Source organism: Hylaeus anthracinus, unplaced genomic scaffold, assembly GCF_026225885.1.
Source record: "Hylaeus anthracinus isolate JK02 unplaced genomic scaffold, UHH_iyHylAnth1.0_haploid 12000, whole genome shotgun sequence".
NCBI lineage: Eukaryota > Metazoa > Arthropoda > Insecta > Hymenoptera > Colletidae > Hylaeus > Hylaeus anthracinus.
In genome coordinates this window covers 9,326,286-9,346,350 of record NW_026534347.1, presented here as the reverse complement: position 1 = coordinate 9,346,350, position 20,065 = coordinate 9,326,286, and the positions used below count along the sequence as shown (strand labels likewise).

The 20,065-nt window shown below is 38.6% G+C and overlaps 1 protein-coding gene across 2 annotated transcripts in view; it reads left to right on the top strand.

The window, feature by feature from the left end:
- LOC128890146 (FH1/FH2 domain-containing protein 3) overlaps positions 1-20,065 on the top strand; it is a 256,606-nt gene that overhangs the window by 217,328 nt on the left and 19,213 nt on the right. For both annotated transcript variants that reach the window (XM_054148384.1, XM_054148383.1), the window contains exons 11-17: positions 4,364-4,522; positions 5,694-5,876; positions 7,778-7,897; positions 9,881-10,015; positions 10,771-10,913; positions 12,840-13,107; positions 13,455-13,578. In XM_054148384.1, coding sequence (XP_054004359.1) covers positions 4,364-4,522; positions 5,694-5,876; positions 7,778-7,897; positions 9,881-10,015; positions 10,771-10,913; positions 12,840-13,107; positions 13,455-13,578 — 1,132 coding nt within the window. The remainder of the gene's footprint in view (positions 1-4,363; positions 4,523-5,693; positions 5,877-7,777; positions 7,898-9,880; positions 10,016-10,770; positions 10,914-12,839; positions 13,108-13,454; positions 13,579-20,065) is intronic.

Sequence of the window (20,065 nt, the reverse complement as noted above, 5' to 3'; positions counted from 1 at the left end):
AACTTGCAAGTTTTTATTAACCTGAAAAGTCGTTACCATCGCGATTGTATATCTTGCGTTATCGAGTTTCATTGAATAAATTTCGTCGAGGAACGGAAACGTGCACACGCGTTTTCCTATTTCGTCTTTCGCAGATCCATCTGGTGAGTTGAATCGTGGAGGTATCGAGTAAATTTTCCGGTAAATAGAAATTCATGAGATAAGCGAGCCCCCATAAAATCAGTAACATCTCGAGGAAATTATTATTCCTTTACCAATGGCGGCATATGAGGGTGAATCATTGAGGTGTAGAAGTAAAAATAGAAATAGGAAATGGAGTCTGGTCTTAATTCTGGTTTGGGTTATCTTCAATATTATAAAATTTAGAAATCGTTGTAACAGAAATTAATTATTGTAACATCGGTTTAGTTTCACAAACCATGTTGTGAAGAGAGATTAGTGTGAATGAATAATTCCGAAAAATATATATAGGATTAAACAAAAATTCCTCTATATCAAAAACATTGTTTCGAAGGTATGTAGTTCGATCAAATAAAATTTTGATATTTATTCGGAGTTATAGTAGAACGAACGAATTCAGAATTAATTTAAAATTTCTATTTCAAGAGTGTGTAATATCGATTAATTTTTGAAATTTATTCCAGCTTATAATAGAGTGGAAGAATTCAGAACTAATTTAAAATTTCATTTTGGAGAGTGTGTAAGATAAATTAATTTTTAATGTTTACTCCGTGTTATAATATGATGGAAGAATTCAGAACTAATTTAGAATTTCATTTTGGAGAGTGTGTAGGAAGATTGCATCGCATTCACGGGTCTTCCGTCCGTTTTAATTAATCTCGTTCCACAAAAGATTTCCATTATAGCGTGATAGAGATTTCCATTTTCGGTTGTTTGTCTAACGCTTTCCAACAGGACGGTGAAAAAATATTCGCGAATTTCCGTGACGGAACGGACATCGAATGGCAACCGTCCTTCCGTGAAAATTTTTCAACCGTGCGACGAATAAACATTAACCTCCATTTCAATTACGGATATCCACGTTTTAATCGCTTGAAAATATTAACTAAACACGAGACAGAAGTGGAACGATTTCTGGGCCAAAAATTTGGACGGAGATAATTGTCGACCTGATAGAGGTCGAATCGTACTTTAAATGATGATGCTTGTATTTGAATTTATCATAAATGCATACATACTGGCATTTTGTTTACACGTAATTAATAAATCGTATATGTTTGTAGAACATGTACCTTCCACAAGAATAACTCGGTGAAATCGCATGAAGGAGAAACGATATCGCATGGAGCATCAAAGGAAATAAGCATGCAACACGCCTCGCCTGAAATCATTTACGATTTCCTCGGCTGAGAAATTTGACGCTTTCTTCCGTCTCGTCAGGTGAACGATTCGCGTTGATGGGCCGAGTAGAATCACGTTTTTTCACGGCAGAGTGGCTCGTCATATCGCACGCACATTAATTCTTCCTCGGAGGCGATATCGAATAGCGCCACGTCCCTATCTCGTGTACGGGTTTTCCCTCGGTCGGTGAAAACCGATGGAAATTCTTCAGCGATCGTCGCTGCCCAGAGATTCCACGTGAACGGTCGGTCTGTCGCTAATTACTCCTGTAATTACATGCCGGTTTTATCGGCTTTGCTCGTTCGTGTTCCACGTTCTAAATCGTCACGAACCAATGGACATGCTGGCATAGAATGTAGGGAGGTCAAAATGTGCTTGTAATTAGATAATGATGACACTGGCGTACGATTGGGTTTATTGTCTCTTCCGACGATTGTATATCTTGCCGGAGTTCATTTAATTAGGAAGATATTTGGTTTTACGTATTTGTCAGTAGAGGCACGTTGGACATTTTTAATTGTATTTGTTAAGGACTTTTGAAAAGTGTAATTTACTGAAAATACGTAGTATTATCTTAACACAGTTTAATTAGTTCGAATGTTAATATATAATTTAATAAAGATTAGTCAAATATATTATAAGAAATACAATGCAACCTCTTCTATAAGGTATAATATTCAGTGAGCAAACATTACAGTTGTAAATCTCTTTGATTCTTTAAGTGATATGTATAAATATATTTTATTGACACTTCACGTTTGGTCCTACCTTTCGTTAATTTCTAACAAGTATTTACAAACAAATTTACATTTCCTTGATGTTATTACCATTAGCTTCCACATTTTTAGATCGTAGGTATAAATATATTTTTCTGACACTTAACGTTTTGTCCTGTTAACCTTTTAACCTTCCTAAAATAATAAATACAATTACCATTATATAATGTCCAATTGCTTGAAAATTTATGGCTGAAGATCCACAGAGAATACTTTTGCTCCTGACTGTATCAATGAGTCTTCCTTAAACAACAACTTATTGTATCGGTACCGATTATCCTTAAGACGAACGATTTTGCATCCACTTTCATATTTATGACGAAGAAGAGCCAGCATCACTTTGCAGATAAGAAAAGGAATAATTTACATTCGGAAGAATTGCGGATGCCAATTAAAATTGGTTTATTAGACAAATAGAATTCATATAACTATGAGCCTCGCTAATGAGGGATTTTTCTTGTTCTTCGACGAGGAGGATACTGTTACATTATTTATGAACTCGTTATAATAGCACCGCACTGCATGCAAGTTCTCATTAAAGCTATCGAGAAGATATGTTATTGCACTATTCTCTTCTACTCGCGTCAAAAGTAATGTCGTACGTTATTTAAATTTTGAGGGAAATAGTGCGAATGAAATAATTTATATTTACTTCCGATCCTAAACGAAATTTTAATTTTTGACCGTTTAAGGACGAGCTAATAAAAAGTAGAGTGCGAAGACAATAGAAGAGTGTCACAATTGGAAGAAAAATTGGAATTTTCTATTAATAGAATTATTCTATAAATGGAATAATATTAAACGTTTTCTTGTTATTAAACTATAATATACAGCTACTTAAAAAAAATTAATTATACACATGCTATAACTTACTTACCACTCTTTCTATTAAAGGATTCATCACTGTCAAACTACAATATAAATTCTTATAAAAGAAAAATTTTTAATAAAAATGATGAAACTAAAATGCTAAATAATATTTTTTGCTAAAATACAAAATGTGTAATGCGTTTAAATATTGGAGCAACCGTAAACTGAGACGAACTTTTCATGGATAGGAGAATTCCACGTTAAGTAGCTTTTTATCTATGGTAGCCTTTCTTATAAGTCTACTTATAACGCTACTTATAAGTAAGGCTACTTACAAAGGGATTTTAAATTTTCATGCTACTATTTAACTTTGTGCTACACAGTATTAAACGAGCCCTCGCCAGAGAGATTTCATCGGACGATCACACGCACGAACGATTACAATCTAAATATAATATTACAGGCTCCGTTAGTCGAATGAAGTAACTTTAACAATAACACGGTGTAAATTAACGCGATCCGTAACTGTAACGATATCCCGCGATAGCGATCGCGGGTTAATAAAACGCGGATAGTAGTTGGGGTGGTGGTGATGGTGGTTTAATGCAATACGACTAATTGTTTCTTGTATTATTTGCAATATTCTTGGTGCTCGCACGAAAAATGAACGAAATGGCATGCTGGAATTTTACAGGAGGTGAGTCCTAATTTCTTAACTTCACTTAACGACGGTTTATCCTGATCCCGAATTAGCTTACAACCCTCGTGGGCATCTATCTTGTGCTTGTCGTTAATATACACGGATTTTAATGCTGTTTGTCGAATGTGTCTGTTAACATCGTGGTTTCTATTATTAATATTTTACATTTGCTGTAGGGTGTACTCACTAACTAACTACAGAATTTGCTTTTGAGAACTAACAATTCTTAATAAAAAATCTTTGTATCTATTTGCTTTTAGTTTGCCTATTATTATCCAATCATACAATTTTCATCAGTTTCCATTTCCCTTCTCTTTTCATTTATTCTTTGCAACGTTTGCAGTAGCATCATGTTCCGTTATTATTTATAATTTTTTTCGAACTCCTCTAATTTCATTTGACTGAAAATAATATTACTTTCTGCCGATTAGTCAGCAGAAGAACCAACGAACACATTATCGCGTTTTCCTCTCTTTGTAGTTGTGTTTTCCGTCAGTTTGAAATATAAATATTTCATACCCCGGTTGGTTATTAAATATACCATTCGAAAGGTCGATTGTGCTTTTCGCTTGAGAACCACCCGTGCACGGTGTTCGCTCCCGATTAAATTCACCATTTCTGAGTGTTATAGCGTTACGAGAAACATTTTGAATTACCTCGACGATTGTTCGACAGTGAGTAATTGTGCGATTACTTTTATTTTTTCGTCGTGTAGAAGCAACAAGAGATGAACAAGAATAAGGAGATAATCGTGCTGAACCATAAAAGGTCGAACGCCATCAACATCGGAATGACGAAACTACCGCCACCGAGATCGATTAAGACCGCGATCTTGAAAATGGATGCGACCATTATGAACAGGGAGGGTATAGAGGTAAGAAGATTTATTTTTGTTTTTTATTCTTTTATTTACATAAAGAATATTCTTTGTGTAAAGTTAATAGTGTTGCTCTGAGTATGATGTAAATTAAATCCTTATGAAGGTAAATGCTTTGTGTTTATTGCAATGGTTACATTTTATTTCAACTATTTAATCTTGATGTTTCAGTTATTGTTTCGTTTTTTTTTTAATGATTATTTTACAAGTTCTACAAACAGATTAAAAATTTTGTGTAATATTTTTCTCCTGAAGGAGGTTATCATCAATGGTCAAAATATTAAGATTAGATACTTGATGAATTAATACTAGAATTAATTAATGTTTGCAGGATTCCTTATTACTTAAAATTTAATAATTTAATAATCAAATTTCACTTACTTCATCAAAAATAATTCATCATCTTCTAAAAGTTTCTTAATCCTTATTCTATTTTACTGATAGTACACATTAATTAGCATCTTAAAACTGGAATTAGAGGTGTGCAGATACTCATGAACATTCAATTTAAGTATAATAGACTTCCTCGTTATCACACGAATATCATAGAATGGGTATTCAAATTTGGTCAAATATTGCGGATACCTAACTGAACAAAATGTACGCTTTGAAGTCTATTATGAAGTACGAATGTGTCTTCAATGAGACCTCCTATACAACGCTGCTGTAGCCATTAATATCTTACTTCCTCGTTTATACCATGAAGAATCAGATAATGGCTCCTGATAGCACATTACTCATTAAACAATGAACAACCAGCAATCTATATCTTTCCTATCAATCCAACTAATTCGATTAATTCAAGTTCATCAATTTAGAAGTATTCGCACACCTCTACCAACGATCCATACATAATTAAAATCCCTCATGAAATAAAAATCCAAATATACCTCAAAGTCGACAAAATATATCTCTGACATTTGTCTCACTCGTTTCCTAATTTTCTTCCTCGATGCAAAAATTTATTACACGTCACGATCCCAATTTCGTTTGTCATCCCAAATCGAAAGAATGCTTATGGTAGTTACGATCCTTGGTTTACGATTAGCCCTAAGCTTCTGTTAACACCCACGTACGCTATATTTTCGGTGGTTTTCTCCTGATTTCTCTAATTTCTTGTTCGTTTCTCTTCTTCGTTCGTTCCATTCCCTCGACTCCTTCGCGATAGAAATTATTGACGATGCTGCCGACCGAGGAGGAGAGGTCGAGGATACAAGAGGCGCAGGCCGCCAATCCTGACCTACCTTTGGGATCGGCCGAGCAGTTTCTTCTAACTTTGGCCTCCATCTCGGAGTTACCCGCCAGGCTGAAACTTTGGGCGTTCAAGCTGGATTTCGAGAATTCGGAGAAGGTAAGTCACCGCGCCATTAGACTGCGAACTATTGACGAACTATTCCCGAGCCTCGTTCTCTCGCATTCACAGAAATGCTAATTTAGTATAGCTATAGACGACTGGTTTATCTCGCGCATGATTTCTTGAAGATAGTTCTGAAACTTCGTCGGTTCTGTATTTTAATTATTGTTGCTTGGGGCATTTCACTATTGACGAACTTGAGAGTTATAGTCGAATCGGTTATTTTACATATGTGATATTTTTTGAGATTGAAGGAGAAAGAAGAAATACTGTTCCGTTTCGTTAATTCTAGCTCTAACAATCTGTGAAAATATATTTTGCACAAATATGTTTTCAAATGATGATTTCTACATTATAACGACTACTTTGTTAATCAAACAGAGGACATCTGTTTTGTATAACTAACTGGGTGTAACGTAATACTATTAAAAATATCACATATTCTTTTCCTACTTAGGTATCATGTTAGAATACAATTCACCAAAGCTACCAAAGGTTAAATTAATAAATTTTTTTGTCCCTGTTCTTTCCATACCTTTATTTAAACTATCAATTCTTAATTTTTGAATGCAATCATGTTCTTAGAATTATACTCAAAAATCAATAGCCAAATATATGTACCATCGACGATACAAATATACAAATTAACACTTTGAACATATTCTAAATTCTAACATTCCTAACAAAATTACACAGAAAATGAAAATCAGCAAACTTTCAAACCCCTTCGTCAGAAATAATAAAACCGAAGAAAATACCTACGGTTCAATTTAGAACTCCCCCTAGAGAACTCCCTCTTATCGAAATCGCACGAACGAGATGTAAATGAAAAAGTGGTAGGGGACGAAATCTTACCCGAGTTACTTTTCTTGTCAAACGAGCGAACGACGTGACGTAAATGCAGTTTCGCGTGAGAAGCAGCGTGTCATTCCGCATGCAAATTCTATTAAGCGTCGTCGCATACCAATACGCGTAATAGCGATCGAATTGGCCCGTTATTTCTCACGAATCTCGTCTCGAATTCCGCGGAGATAGTCGTGGCCACGACAAGAAGCAACGCCAGGTATGCGAGGAAGGAAGTCCCGGGAACGTTCCCCGCATAATCGCGCGATTTCTTCGCTTGGGAACACGGCGAATTCCGATACACGATCGTGCTGCGAGCGAACGTGCATCACTTCCTTCGTGAACTGGCGCCTAACTCGAGGGTGTGAAACACTTTGACCGCGGGATCGGGAATTTTCGTATCTACCTATCGAACCTTACGACGTCTGAGTTTCATTCTTAGCGGTGTTCTCGGCTAGCTATCGTCGAGCGGCTGGTACCATTCGATTCCCTTAGGCGAGAACATACCAAACACGCGGAGAGGAATTGCCTGATGTGTACGGCTCGTGGAAAAAAATTGTCCGAATAGTAGATGACGTATCGCGATTTATTATTAAGTATATATTTAGGGTTGATTATATTTTCATTTGGTCAATGTAAAATATCGTATTATGTGAATTTATATTATTATTGTGTGTTATTAAAATTCTAGTTCCCATTGAAAGAGTGTACAATGTTGTTTATACGTGTCTTTTATTTAAAATTTTGATAAGTGCCAATATTTAATTAGATTCCAATTTCAATTTAAATAATTGTCGATCCAAGGATAACTCCAATCTAAACTTCAAAATGTCACTAAATTGTTCGCACTTTATTTGAACATTTTAAGCTATTCACCCTCTTTGAATAAATAGCATAAAAGAAGTAACAACTCTCTAAATTATTTCGTGGCCCTTTTCGAAGGGAGCTTCGTATCTCCAAAGAAAATGTTGAATCGAGCCAAAGATTCGTCAGAGGCGATTCGATGTATCCACGAAAACGAAAGAAATAATCGGGACCAATTTTTGTGACTTCAGGAAATTGCGGACCCTTTGATGGATCTAAAGCAGGGAATGGAGACCCTGCGAGTGAATAAAACGTTCCGCGGGATTCTGAGCACGCTCCTTTCGATCGGGATATTCCTCAACGGAAATGAGGTAGGTAATTGAATGCCAGCCAAATGATATCCGCTTAATCCGTCCGTCTGAGTCACCGTTCGCGCGGAATCGATATCCATCGACGTCGATAATTTTCGTGTAACCGTTAGTCGATGGCACTGAAGAAAAAAGGGACGAGCAACGCCGTGTTGGTCCCGGCGGTTGGCTGGCTGCCATCTTTCCTCGAAAACAGAAACCGTTGGGCCTATCGCGTCGGTTTTGTCGAGATAACGATCCCGTGTCGGTAAACGATTCTCGTCGCAGTTAGCACCTTCACGCTAGTGAAGGCGAGCGTGATTCTCGTCGTTTGTTGTGCTCCAAAAAGCTGGACATGCGAGCTGCTTTCTTATTAATACTTGAATCGAGAGTAGTGGTTATTAGTTTATTTAAATTCAAGTTAGACAGGAGGAAAATTAAAGAATTTTGTGTGGGATACAAGATGCAGATTCGAGATAAGAAACTTGTCAGTGGTCTAAATTATTAATGATTATTATTAGAGAGGGGGTGTTTATGAAAAGTCAAATCTTTACAGATGTAGATAAAGAATCAAAATTCACATGAAAGTATGTCTTGTCTTCAAAACAGTGTAATTGTATTATTAATATTTTATCGCCATAACATGTTTGGCTCGTTCTGTTTGACCTGACGTAGGATATTGTAACTTAAAAACAAATTGAGCAGGACGGTTGAAAATTTTAGATAATCTTGTGTATATACAATCAGTCATATGATATGTTCGATATTTCCAAATAAATGTTTCATTATAAATATATACACGTGCAAAGTTGCACGAAGCAAGCTTGTGTACTTCAACTGGAAAAAAGTTATGAAAATTGCCTCGAAATTGATGAAAAGAAACAATATCCCTTGGAATGCAACTAGGCACGCAACATTAAATGCATAAAAATGGCGCACTCACGCGAACATTCGTGCAAGATAGTTGCGATTCTGATTCGTTGCGGGACGATTACTTTTCATTCGTCATCGTTCGACTGTATTAACCGCAACGGCTCTTCGCGACCGCGCGACTAATCATTTCTCATCTCTCCTTCACGGCGTTGTTAGGTGTGTTTTTACACGCCACGCTCATTTATCGAACTTGTGTGGCCGACGGAGTTCGCAGCTGACGTGAGCTCAGCTCTTTCCTCGTGTCTCGCAGGAAATTGGCAAAAAAGTGGCCGTGCTCGAAAGAAATTTGCTACTCCAGTCGAGTATTTCTTTTGAATTCGACGAAACGGTTACCGATGCTCGAATTTTTTGTGGAATATTTTCACTTGACACAGAAAACCACGTAGGAATAATTTATGCGCTTTTGTTGTTTTTAATCATTGATGTATAGTGATCGACGAATGGAATTGATATTTATTTAATTGAAAAATTGTTTCTGCCACTACAGGTTATTTAGACGTATTGCAGAGATAAAAATTAAAATACGGTTTTATTTGGAATAATTTATCTGAAATGGACATTTTTTAATTTAGATGTCTTGGGGGTTTAGAAGTTTTATATTGTGTATATTAAATAATGCTCGGAAACGTAAATTATTCATGGGAGCATTTATTTGTCTTTTAACTAAATGTCGTTGGATTGAAATAAATTACTTGTCGTTATACATAAATTCAACAAAATTCTGTTACAATAAATTATTCTTCGTCGTATTTATTCGGTATTTGTTACGCATACAGAATTCTATTTTAATGAATTATTCTTGGTCATGTTTATTCACTACTGAGGAAACATTCAATTGAAATTCGACTAATAAAAATCATCGGAAAGTTTCGAACGTTACCTGACGTGAATTCGAATGACCGTCCCCATCGACTGAGAAGTGATATCGATTCCGTGGTTTTTTCGCGACAATTATGTTACTCCTGGAAGTGGCTACAAGCGTCCGAACCGAAAGGCTGAGACTGTGAAACGTAGAAGTTAGTCCACGTTTCCTAGGCGTCCCCGTAACGCTGACACGTCCGCGGTCTTTTTCAGGTGAAGGGCTTTCAGCTGGAATACCTCGCCAAAGTACCTGAAGTAAAGGATACGGTTCACAAGCACTCCCTGCTTCATCACCTTTGCCACATGGTGATGGAGAAGTTTCCGGATTCCACGGATCTCTATTCGGAGGTGAGAGAGCATACTTCGAAGGGAGCGGATAAAACTTTAGTTTCGCCCGCGCCGCAAGACGGAATAACCGGGGTTGCATTTGCGAAATCGCGACCAGAAGTTCCTGTTAACGGGCAACTTCTTCGGTGGGGGGGGGGGGGGGGCCACTGTTGCGAACCCTGTTCCGTGAAATTGTGCCCGCCACGCGCTTAATTCTGGCTGCAGTTTAATTGGAAGGCGCGCGAATCCTCGTACGAATTGTATTGCTGTTTGCTGCGAGGCGCGATGTGTTTGGAGTTTCTTTCTTTCTTTTTTTTTTTTTTTTTTTTTTTTTTAGGAACTTCTTGTCGCGATCAGGCGATGACATTTACGCGAATTTTTAGATGAAATTTCAACCCTTCACAATCGAATATCAGCGATAGTATCTTCAAGATTTACCTCTTTCATTCTTTCCAAAGTTATAAATTAATTTATCTCTGTTTTAATTTACAAAACTGAAGGTTAAAAATAAAATTCAATACTTTACTTGAAAAGGTAATCGAGTAAATACATTTCTTTGAGGACAATATCGCTTTAATTACCAAGACACGAACATCACCAATCCAATGGTCATTTTACATAAAATAAACAACAGAGAAAAGCTCTTTCTCGCGTTATCTACACGTATTCCAATGCAAAATCAAACTATTTATCGCGTAAACTCAACGAGAACTGTCTATATTCGAAAATGGCGATTCGTTGGAGTCGTAATCGTGGCCGATGCGAATGTCGTTTAGATCGGTGCCGTGACGAGGGCGTCGAAGATCGACTTCGACGAGCTGGCGTCTAACATCGGGAAACTGGAGAGCGAGTGCAAAGCGTCCTGGGACCATCTGAAGCTCATCGCGAAACACGACGGGTCCACGATGATGAAAGTCAAGTAAGTACCAGTCGAAATCGTATCTGTTCCGACGCTAGATTGCAGCCAATCCGAACGGACCGTGTCTCTGGTCGCCATCGGAGCCCACGGGAACTTTCCTCCGCTAAGTTTCGACCGCGAAATTCGGAAGATTCGAGCGATGTTCGATAAACTCGCGACAGACTTTTTTTCCCAACGACGAAAACTGGCGCCGCTCCAAATGGCGCCACCATTAATTACCGAAACCGTATTTCTTCCCTCCCTCGGTCCAGCTTCCTGCTACGATCCCTTTAACTTTTTCTCCTCGTTCCTTTTTATTTTTTAAATTTTATTCCGCCTTATCCCGATTCTACATCGAACTTCCTCGGTAGATCTCCGAAGCTGCTCGCCGCCTTTTAGCCCTTATCTTAGTCAGCCATTATGGCGATAAGTTTCTCTTGATGGGTGAGTAAGAAGTAATGAGAATTATCTTATTATAATTTAAGGTTGTTGAATCCTGGGATTATGTAGCTTATGATTTTTTCTACTCTTTCGTCTTGCTTTAGAATTTTTGTTTCACTTGTATATGAATGATTTAAAAATAGGAATTTTTATTTCAGTAATATGCGTGATTCCCATTCGTTCCTACATTTATTTATCATATTCATACATTCGAGGTCCATCGATAAGAAGGCACCGCAACACCAAGAATCGAGTTTTCAATCAGCAATTAGTCCCAGGCGTTTTATAAATTACCGCGGCCCGGTTGGGACATCGTTAACGTTGCCTATTTCGCGCTGCGAAATCCTTTGTTCCCCCAGCATGCGTTACGACCCGTTTAATCGTATTTACAGTTCACCGTCAGCGAGAACAATGCCTGGGTGCCTGAGACCTGGCAAATCTCGTACTTAATTGCAACGACGAGGCGAGAGGCGTCAGTAAGTAGCAGCCGCACGAGTAGCGCTTCATATCCTGTTGGGAGGCCCCCCACCTTCGATGCACGCTGTTATCCCAACACAGATATACTGGGGCGATATTTTGTTTAACGGTGCAACGTCTCGTTAATATTGCCGCTTCTCGCGTGCCCGCGTTGATTAAGTGTAACGGGACGTCCCAAATGCCAGCCGGGTTAATTCGTTTTTGCCCGAAACTCGTTTAAGCGATCGCCTGCCCCGCTGCTACCGAGGACCACTCGACGCGAGACTAATGGGAATTTTTTATGTAAAACATTGGCATTCGTGATCAATCTCTCGAGTAACCTGTAGTAACTCGAGGACTCGAGGTGATATTCATGGGTGACAATTGACGACTGGACGTAGAGGAGCTTGTCCATTTTAAGAATTACCAGATTAATACTGGTAAAAAGTTGTAAGGGATTCAGGTTTTGTTTTGAGACGATTGCGAAGTGGAAGGTTTCTAAAAGAGGCGTCAGAAGTTTTTTAAAAGTTGTTTTCGTATGAGGGAGAGAAAGAAATATTTTTCTTAAGAATTTTTATTTCACATTGCAAGTAACTATGGAATGTTAACATTTACATACATAATAGTAGAACGTTAAACTAATAAAATTTTTTTTGATTATTTTTAATAATTTGTTTCACTAATAATAGCCAGATGGAAGTCTTCTTTTATCATTATTGACACGGTAAACTTGTCACCGGATCATCCTAAAACAAACGCAAAAAAATCAAACTGGAACATCACATTTTCAAGATGTATATCTTTTGAGAAGTACAAAAAGAAGTCAGTCTATGAAAAAAATTGCACAGTATCTGCACCCTCGAATGTAAAATTATGGAAAATCTTCACTTCTAATATTAATAAAAAGTACATTAGTCTCGCGTAAATAACTCGATATAATTATAAAAAATTTCAACAGCTACGACAAAGATCTGCTTTCGTCTGAATTTCTTGAAAAACAAACCAGATCCGCTCAATTTAATACGCGTTTCCCTTCTCTGTTTGAACCAGAATGTCCGACTTCCTGGCGGACTGCGCCGAGCGGATAATCGTGCTGGGGATCGTGCACAGGCGAATCATAAATCGATTCCACAAATTCATCCTCTGGCTGGGCATACCCCTGCACAGGGTGCAGGATACGAAGCCGAACGAGTTCTGCCGTGTCGTGTCCGAATTCGCGTTGGAGTACAGAACCACCCGCGAGCGGGTGATACAGCAGCTCGAGAAAAAAGCCAATCACCGTGAAAGAAATAAGACCAGGGGGAAGATGATCACAGAGGTGAGTTACACGCGGGGGTCTCGTATTTCTCAACGGTCCCGTGGCTGCTGAAAATCGCTAGCTGCTCTCATCAAATACAGTTATCGGAGCGTGAAGGGCATTATGGTGCGCGGATCCCTCTTTTCCTCTCCCGGCCGCCCCGCGGCGAGGGGAATAAATTGCTTTTTTTTTCCTGCCGTTAGGGGCGGTGTGGGGCGGGGGGCGGGGAGGACAGAGGGAACGGGGAATCAATTTCTTTTCTTGCCTACCGTTGCATTAATATCACGCTTGTCTCCGTTTTCATTTCTGCGATATCGTTCGAGCGACGGTCGCATCCGTGAACCTTGTGTCTCCTCTGATCGTTACAGGTTGGCAAATTCAGGACGAAAGAGGATCGCGCGGACGCGGAGCTCAGGCAACTGCTCGGAAGCGATATCTCCGACGTCGAGAGTATTCACGGTACCTTGCCCTGGAGGAGACAGAGGAAAGATGGTAAGTTTTGTTCTACTTTTGCTTTCTTTCCCCCGATCCCCTTTCCCCCCTCTCTCTCCCCTCTCCCCCTCCCCCTCTCCTCTCCCCCCTCTACCCCCTCTCCCTCTCTCCCCCCTCTCTCTCCTTCTCTTTCCCTCTCTCTCTATTCCGCTTTTGTTTCTCTTCGTTCGGACCGCAGTTTGCACAAACGGTTTCCTACTCGAAGGACTTTTACTTCTTTCGGTATGGCGGATCTTACGTCTTCTGTTTACGAAGTTTCATCGATTTTTTTGAGGGTGAAATGGTAGAACATCGGGGAACGAAGAATTGTAGTAGATTCGACTGGTGGTAGATGACGATGAAGAGGGTAGAAGTATATTTTTGATGGATGTGTATTGACGAGTGCATTTCAGGTTTTAGCTTTTGTAATGTAAACATTTTTATTGTTGATTTTGATATGTTTGTTTTTGTATCAGAGTTGTACGACGGAGTTTGAAATTTGATTAGTAAGAGAAATTTTGATTGGAAAGTGTATGTACATACAAAGAAATTGTTAATTTTCTATTAAACAAAAATTCTAAAGGATCTCAAGGGCAGTAAATTCTACAATAATATATAATTTCACTAATCAAACAGAAATCAAATTAAATCCGTTCTTAATTACCAAGCAGTAGATGCGACGAAAAATAAAACTATATATAAAAAAAAAAAATTTAAAGGAAGTATAATAAAATTAGGATTAACTAAAGTATCTCAAATTTTAAAACCATGTCTCTAACAATAATTTAAAAAATATTGACCCCTTGCTAGATCCAAATTTTCACTGTATTCCCATTAAAACGTTGCAGTTCGATTTTTTCTCCCCAGTTAACAAAAAAAATAAACGGCCGGTAGTCCGGTAGCCATCGATTCGTTTCTCGTGATTTCCGATATCATTGTGTTAAACGAAAATAATCGTGTCCCGACCATCGGTTCACAATTTGAAACGTAAATCCCTTTTCTGCGAGCGGTGTTCATCGATCGATGCATTCTAATATCCTGTCGTCGACAAGTTTCATATTTCTACGTTACGCGATGTCTGGCTCCGGGAAACTGTAGGATACAGAACGAGGCAATAAAACGCAATAATGCCCCGCGCTCGTTGGCCTCCATCGAAGGATGGGAAGGCCAGACGTACATTCAGTGTAACGTGCCGTAGGGAAACGCAATATTTTTTATACGACGCGAAACAATTGCACAGAGTACATCGTCGCGTACCGCGGGACTGATCACACATTTTGTGTCAACATTTAAATGATACCTGGTGAATATTACTCCTTCTTTTTTAAATGTACGTCAGGCTGATTTCATGTAAGTATTAGGTTGTCCGAAAAGTTTCTTTCGCTTTATTAATAAGTAATACATGCACATTATTTTATGTTTTATGTTTCATTACTGAATTGTGCACGATTCATTTTGCTCCATTACTGTTACAACATAAAAAATAATTGAGTGCAACTCGCGAAAGAAACATTCGGGACAACCTAATAAAATGAAATTGGAGATAAAAATTTGTTTAGACGTTTAATATAAATTGTCCGATCAAGAATGTTTTATAATTCTACTGAAAAATCACGATGAGTGTTTATAAAAGTAATATAGCATTTTTAAAAAATAATCGAAATAATCAAACTCTGTGTATCCAAAAGAAGTACAATAAGGAAACTTGCAATAAAAATAAAATTTGGTAAATATTAACAGCATTAACACTCCACGTTTATAAAAAATAGTATCCAAGTTCCCACCAAGAGTTATGGCATGTCAACAATCATATCGACATCCAGTCCTCTCACTTTTGCCTTCCTAGAGCGTAATTAATAAAACGTGTTGAAATGGTCGGATGGAGCATTTGAAAAGGCCTTACGCGGCCTTTAGACCGCATTTTCGGCCTAATCAAATCGCCGCAGCGGTTCCACGCTTTTTCGTTTGCTAACGAAACGGACCACCGCCACTTTTTCGCACGGCTTCCGCCCTCCCGGCGTGGGTGGACAAAAACTTTTTTATTCTCGAGGTCGTCGGTCGTCGTCAGCCCGTGCAAAGGGTGGTCCAACTTTTCCGGTCGTTTTTAGCGGTTGGAAATATAACGCTATGCCTTAAAAGGGTAAGCGTTCCGCCGAAGATAAGAACAAAGTGCGAAAATTTCTCCTCGTTTCCGTAATGCTCCAGCCGCTGCCTAAGGGGAGCGAGATAAATGCCCTCCTTAAGCAAACGCTCTCCAGCCACGAGATTCCGGGATAGCGTCGGCTCATTTGACGACGTTGCCAAGGAATGAGAAGTAACGATATCCAGATTTCTTTTTATTGAACGCATCAGAGAAACAGGAAAGTCGAGTTTGAACCTTGATCTCGCTTGGAGGGCTCGTGCTCTTTCTTGATCCTGAGGAGAATCTCTGTCGAGATCTTTTATTTAGGTTGTGATCTCTGATTTTAATCTTTTCTGGGAAATTTATGTGTTGTTAGGAGTCTAGATACTGTACCCTTGGGCAGGCTAATGGGACTTGTCGTCCGTTGATATGCGTACTACATGTTGGCTGCAGTAAACATCGCGTGTCTGACTATGCGCGGACCCATACTACTTGAATTGTGTTGTATGCTTAACCTCCTCGGTTTTTAATGCCTTATTGTGGTATAAAGAATATTTCACGGTCATCTAAAGCTGTTTTAGGTCTGATGAATGTAATTTATTGAAAAAATTACAATGTATCCATGAATTTTAATTATTACAGGGATACTTACAATAGTATACATCGACGTGCAAATTCTAGTCTATACCACAGTCTTTAAATTCTTTATCAATTTGTTGACATTTTGTATATTATTCATTTTTAAATTTATAAAAAAGAAAGAATTTATAATTAATTTACAAAGGAAAAAAAATTGTAATAGAATGGACAGAGCCACGAACATTTCTCGTAGATTCGAAGCACTTTTTATTCAAATTCTTTCATTCACATATGAATGAATACGAGAAGGAGTACGTAAAAAATTCTGAGGAATATTTCATAAAAAGATAGAATAAGTAATGATTAATTAGCCTCGTCGAAAGTTCACTGTACGCAGAGGGCGGAATGAAAGCACCGACGCTTTTTACTTGAGTCTGCATTTACTGAAACGCTCGTACAATAGAAAAGAGTATCTAACAGGAAATAAAATAATGCTGTAATATGATGGCTCTCTCGAGGTACACTAAGAACATCGTTAAAATACGAAGGTATTTCTTCTACGTTATTTTAGATTGCATGATATTAATTCCAGGAACGTTGTAGCTGAACTTTATTGCCTGCTTATTCAGAAAGTACAGGAAAATAATTTAAATAATTACCTACAAGCTTTTACTTTGCTATTTTAATGACTGTTCTTCGTTTATTATTGTATGAACCTGCAATTCACGTTATTTATACAAAAAGGGATTTTTATACGGTTATTCATTTACATTTACTACTAATTACATTCGGCTTTGATGTCAGTCTGACTATATACCGACACATTCCACTCGTGATTATGTACGAGCACACTGTGTCTGCTCATAGACTTGTATACACTATCTAACTCTTGTTTATTTAACTTTTCATCTAATAGTACATTACAAGAGTATTAGATTTTAAATTCATCTTGAAGAGACTTTAATTATACAACGATATATCGTTGTTCGGCACTAAAAGGGTTGAATATTATTCAAATTTGGTACCCTAAAGGAACAATCTCCGATCCCTGGACCATTCTCGAGTGTTAACGGTGACTTTCCTCGTTCCATCCTCGGAATTAGCTATCATTCGGTAAGTCGAGCGATGATCGCAGGCACTTTGCCGTAACAGGCGGACAATGGGCGAAACTGATATCGTCGGGGTCACGCGATATCGCCACGAACTGTAACCGCGAGTCCTCTTTTTTCCCGAGAGCCAACGTCGGAATTTTTATTCTTACTCTTGCCGGACGGACGTATAAAAGGGCAGAAGGAGGGCGAAGCTGACCCTCCTTTATACCTCGTAAACTTCCCAGGTCCTCGTGCATTACCGTGGCTGCAGCCATCATAACTTTTCTCCCTTTTATTCCCGTGTATGCTCCTCTATAAAATACCTAAACGCTCCGGCTAAGTCGTGACGGTGCCACGACTCCGTGCGGCGATCCCTTCTACCCTTCCACGAACACCTGGGGACGACCTTCGGATCCTTCCACGGCAACCCCCTCCCTTCCGAGGATCACGATTTGTCGCGGTAGATTCTCCTCGTCCCGGGTATCTTCCGGTCGGTTATTGCATTCATATCCGTGGCTTCCTTGAGAGGGTTGTATTTGTGTCGAGATTGCTGAGAATAAAACCGGGGATGGGATGGTCCTTTAAGATACCTTCTTCCTTCTCCTTTTTTCTTCGTTTAACTCTAGGAAGACCAAGAAGTCAGGAGATCTCTAAAGTATAACTGTTTCAACTGTAGTAGAATACAGAGCTGGATATAATAGTATTTCAGATGGTATATAGTAAGTTGTTTATGTTGTTTTGGCATAACAAACATAATTTGTGCGGTGATATGGAAAGAAAATAGTTTATTTGATACAATAGGTTTGGTAAAATATAATACTTAGACGTAGAATTTTATTTTATCATAGGGCTTTATTTAGAGTTATTTTATTTATTTAAAGTAATTTTCAGTTTTATCGTAATAGTGAGAAATTATAATTATTACGTTATTTGGGAGAGCTTTCAGGATGGCTTCAGATAGCCTAACCACAATATTTAATCACGTCATATATCATTTTCTTTGTCAACTTGCTCAATTTTCATAATTCTTTTGCAGTATAATATCTAACTTCAAAACAGATTGAACAGGACGTTTGTAAATTGAGTAGAATCTTATATACATACGTATAAATATACGTACTAAGTTTCAAGAATTTACGTCAATTTCTTTGGCTGCAAAAAAAAAATCATAAAAAGTGCCTCGGAACAAGTACTCCTCTAATTTTTGAAAGAACATCCTGTATGCGGGTTGATAGTAAAGTCTAGAACGCTTCATGAAGCTGAATACTTAGTACTAACACACAGGAATCAAAAAGTCCTTTTCCATTTTTTAATCCGACCCTTCGTTATAAAGATACGAATTTTTAAACATTCTCCACGTGCAAGCACTTGCTACATCGAGCGTGCTCACGCGCAGGTTTTTATTAAAATTGTAGGATACTCCTCAAAGGTGAATACCTGGTGCCAATACGAACCGAAAAGTCCTTTCCGTTTTTCGATCCGACGCTCCGTTACGGAGATACGAATTTTTAAAGTTTTGCGAATCCGAACACATGGCCTGGCGTAGCACACGCGAGCGCAAGGTCACGCGAAGCGCGCGCGAGAGCAGAGTCACGTGCGGAGAGCGCGCGAGCGTATGATCACGTGCGGTGAGCGCGAGCGCAGCCTCTGGGTCAATCAACTCGGGGACGAAAGGCCCTAGTCAATAGTGAACTTGGATTGCTTCTATCTCATTAACGAATGATCGAATTTGAAAATGGTAAAGGACTTTTCGATTCCTTATTAAACAAACTATTTATCCAGACAGGTGTTATATTTTTATTATTACGCGTTATTGGAATATTAAGGGGTTTCTCTCTAATCTATCACCAGTTCCAAAAGCAATCTTCATGAATTTTTGGCAGCCAATGTAATTGACGGAAAAATTTGAAATTTGCCACGTTTATTTGTACATGTATATAGAAGATTGTAATAAATTTTCATTGGTCCTGATCAATTTGTATCGAAGTTACATAAAATATTTCACAGTACGACAGGTAAAATAGTTATAGCGTGCACCAGGGAAAAAAATATTGACAGAAAATTGACAAAATGGGGGTTTATTAAACTTGTTTGTCGATTTCTTCATACAATTCATACTTTTTGTAGTTCGATAAAACAGTTCATTATACAAACAGATTTACCTTATGCAATGCTGAAATTGTTTAATAGAATTGGATACAAATATTTTGAAGGTCTCCAACAACAAGAATATAAAAAAAAAAGAATCCATTTCCGATCCGAAATAGAGAAACAACCCCTTAACGTGTCCAGCTCCCACCTGGAGCTAGAAGCCCAGTAGTCGGCGACATTCAGAAACTAACTAGGTTGACCGCGTCGGGAAACTTCCCTTCTTCTTTTTCGTCGTCCATGGAAATTCCGACACTCGCTCCTCGCCTCCTCCCTCGCCAGCTTTCATGGTCCTTCGTGTGCCCTTCCTCGTACACGTTCGTATCGGATTTACACAGCCGGTGAGACCGCCAATGGAAGCTTCTTTCAGCCGAGTTTCAAAGAAGCTCTCAAAGGAACTCCCCGTGCTTTTGACGGTTTCGAAGTTTCCACCCTGCGGACTGGGGAGGGGAAGAGACTGTTCCGCGAATAGTTAGCTGGGAGAGCTGCTGGGAAAGAAGAATGGCTCGCGCGCTCCTCCGCTCGTGATCCGAGCGAACGTCGCAGCGTGAAGGGTCTCAGGGCGAAA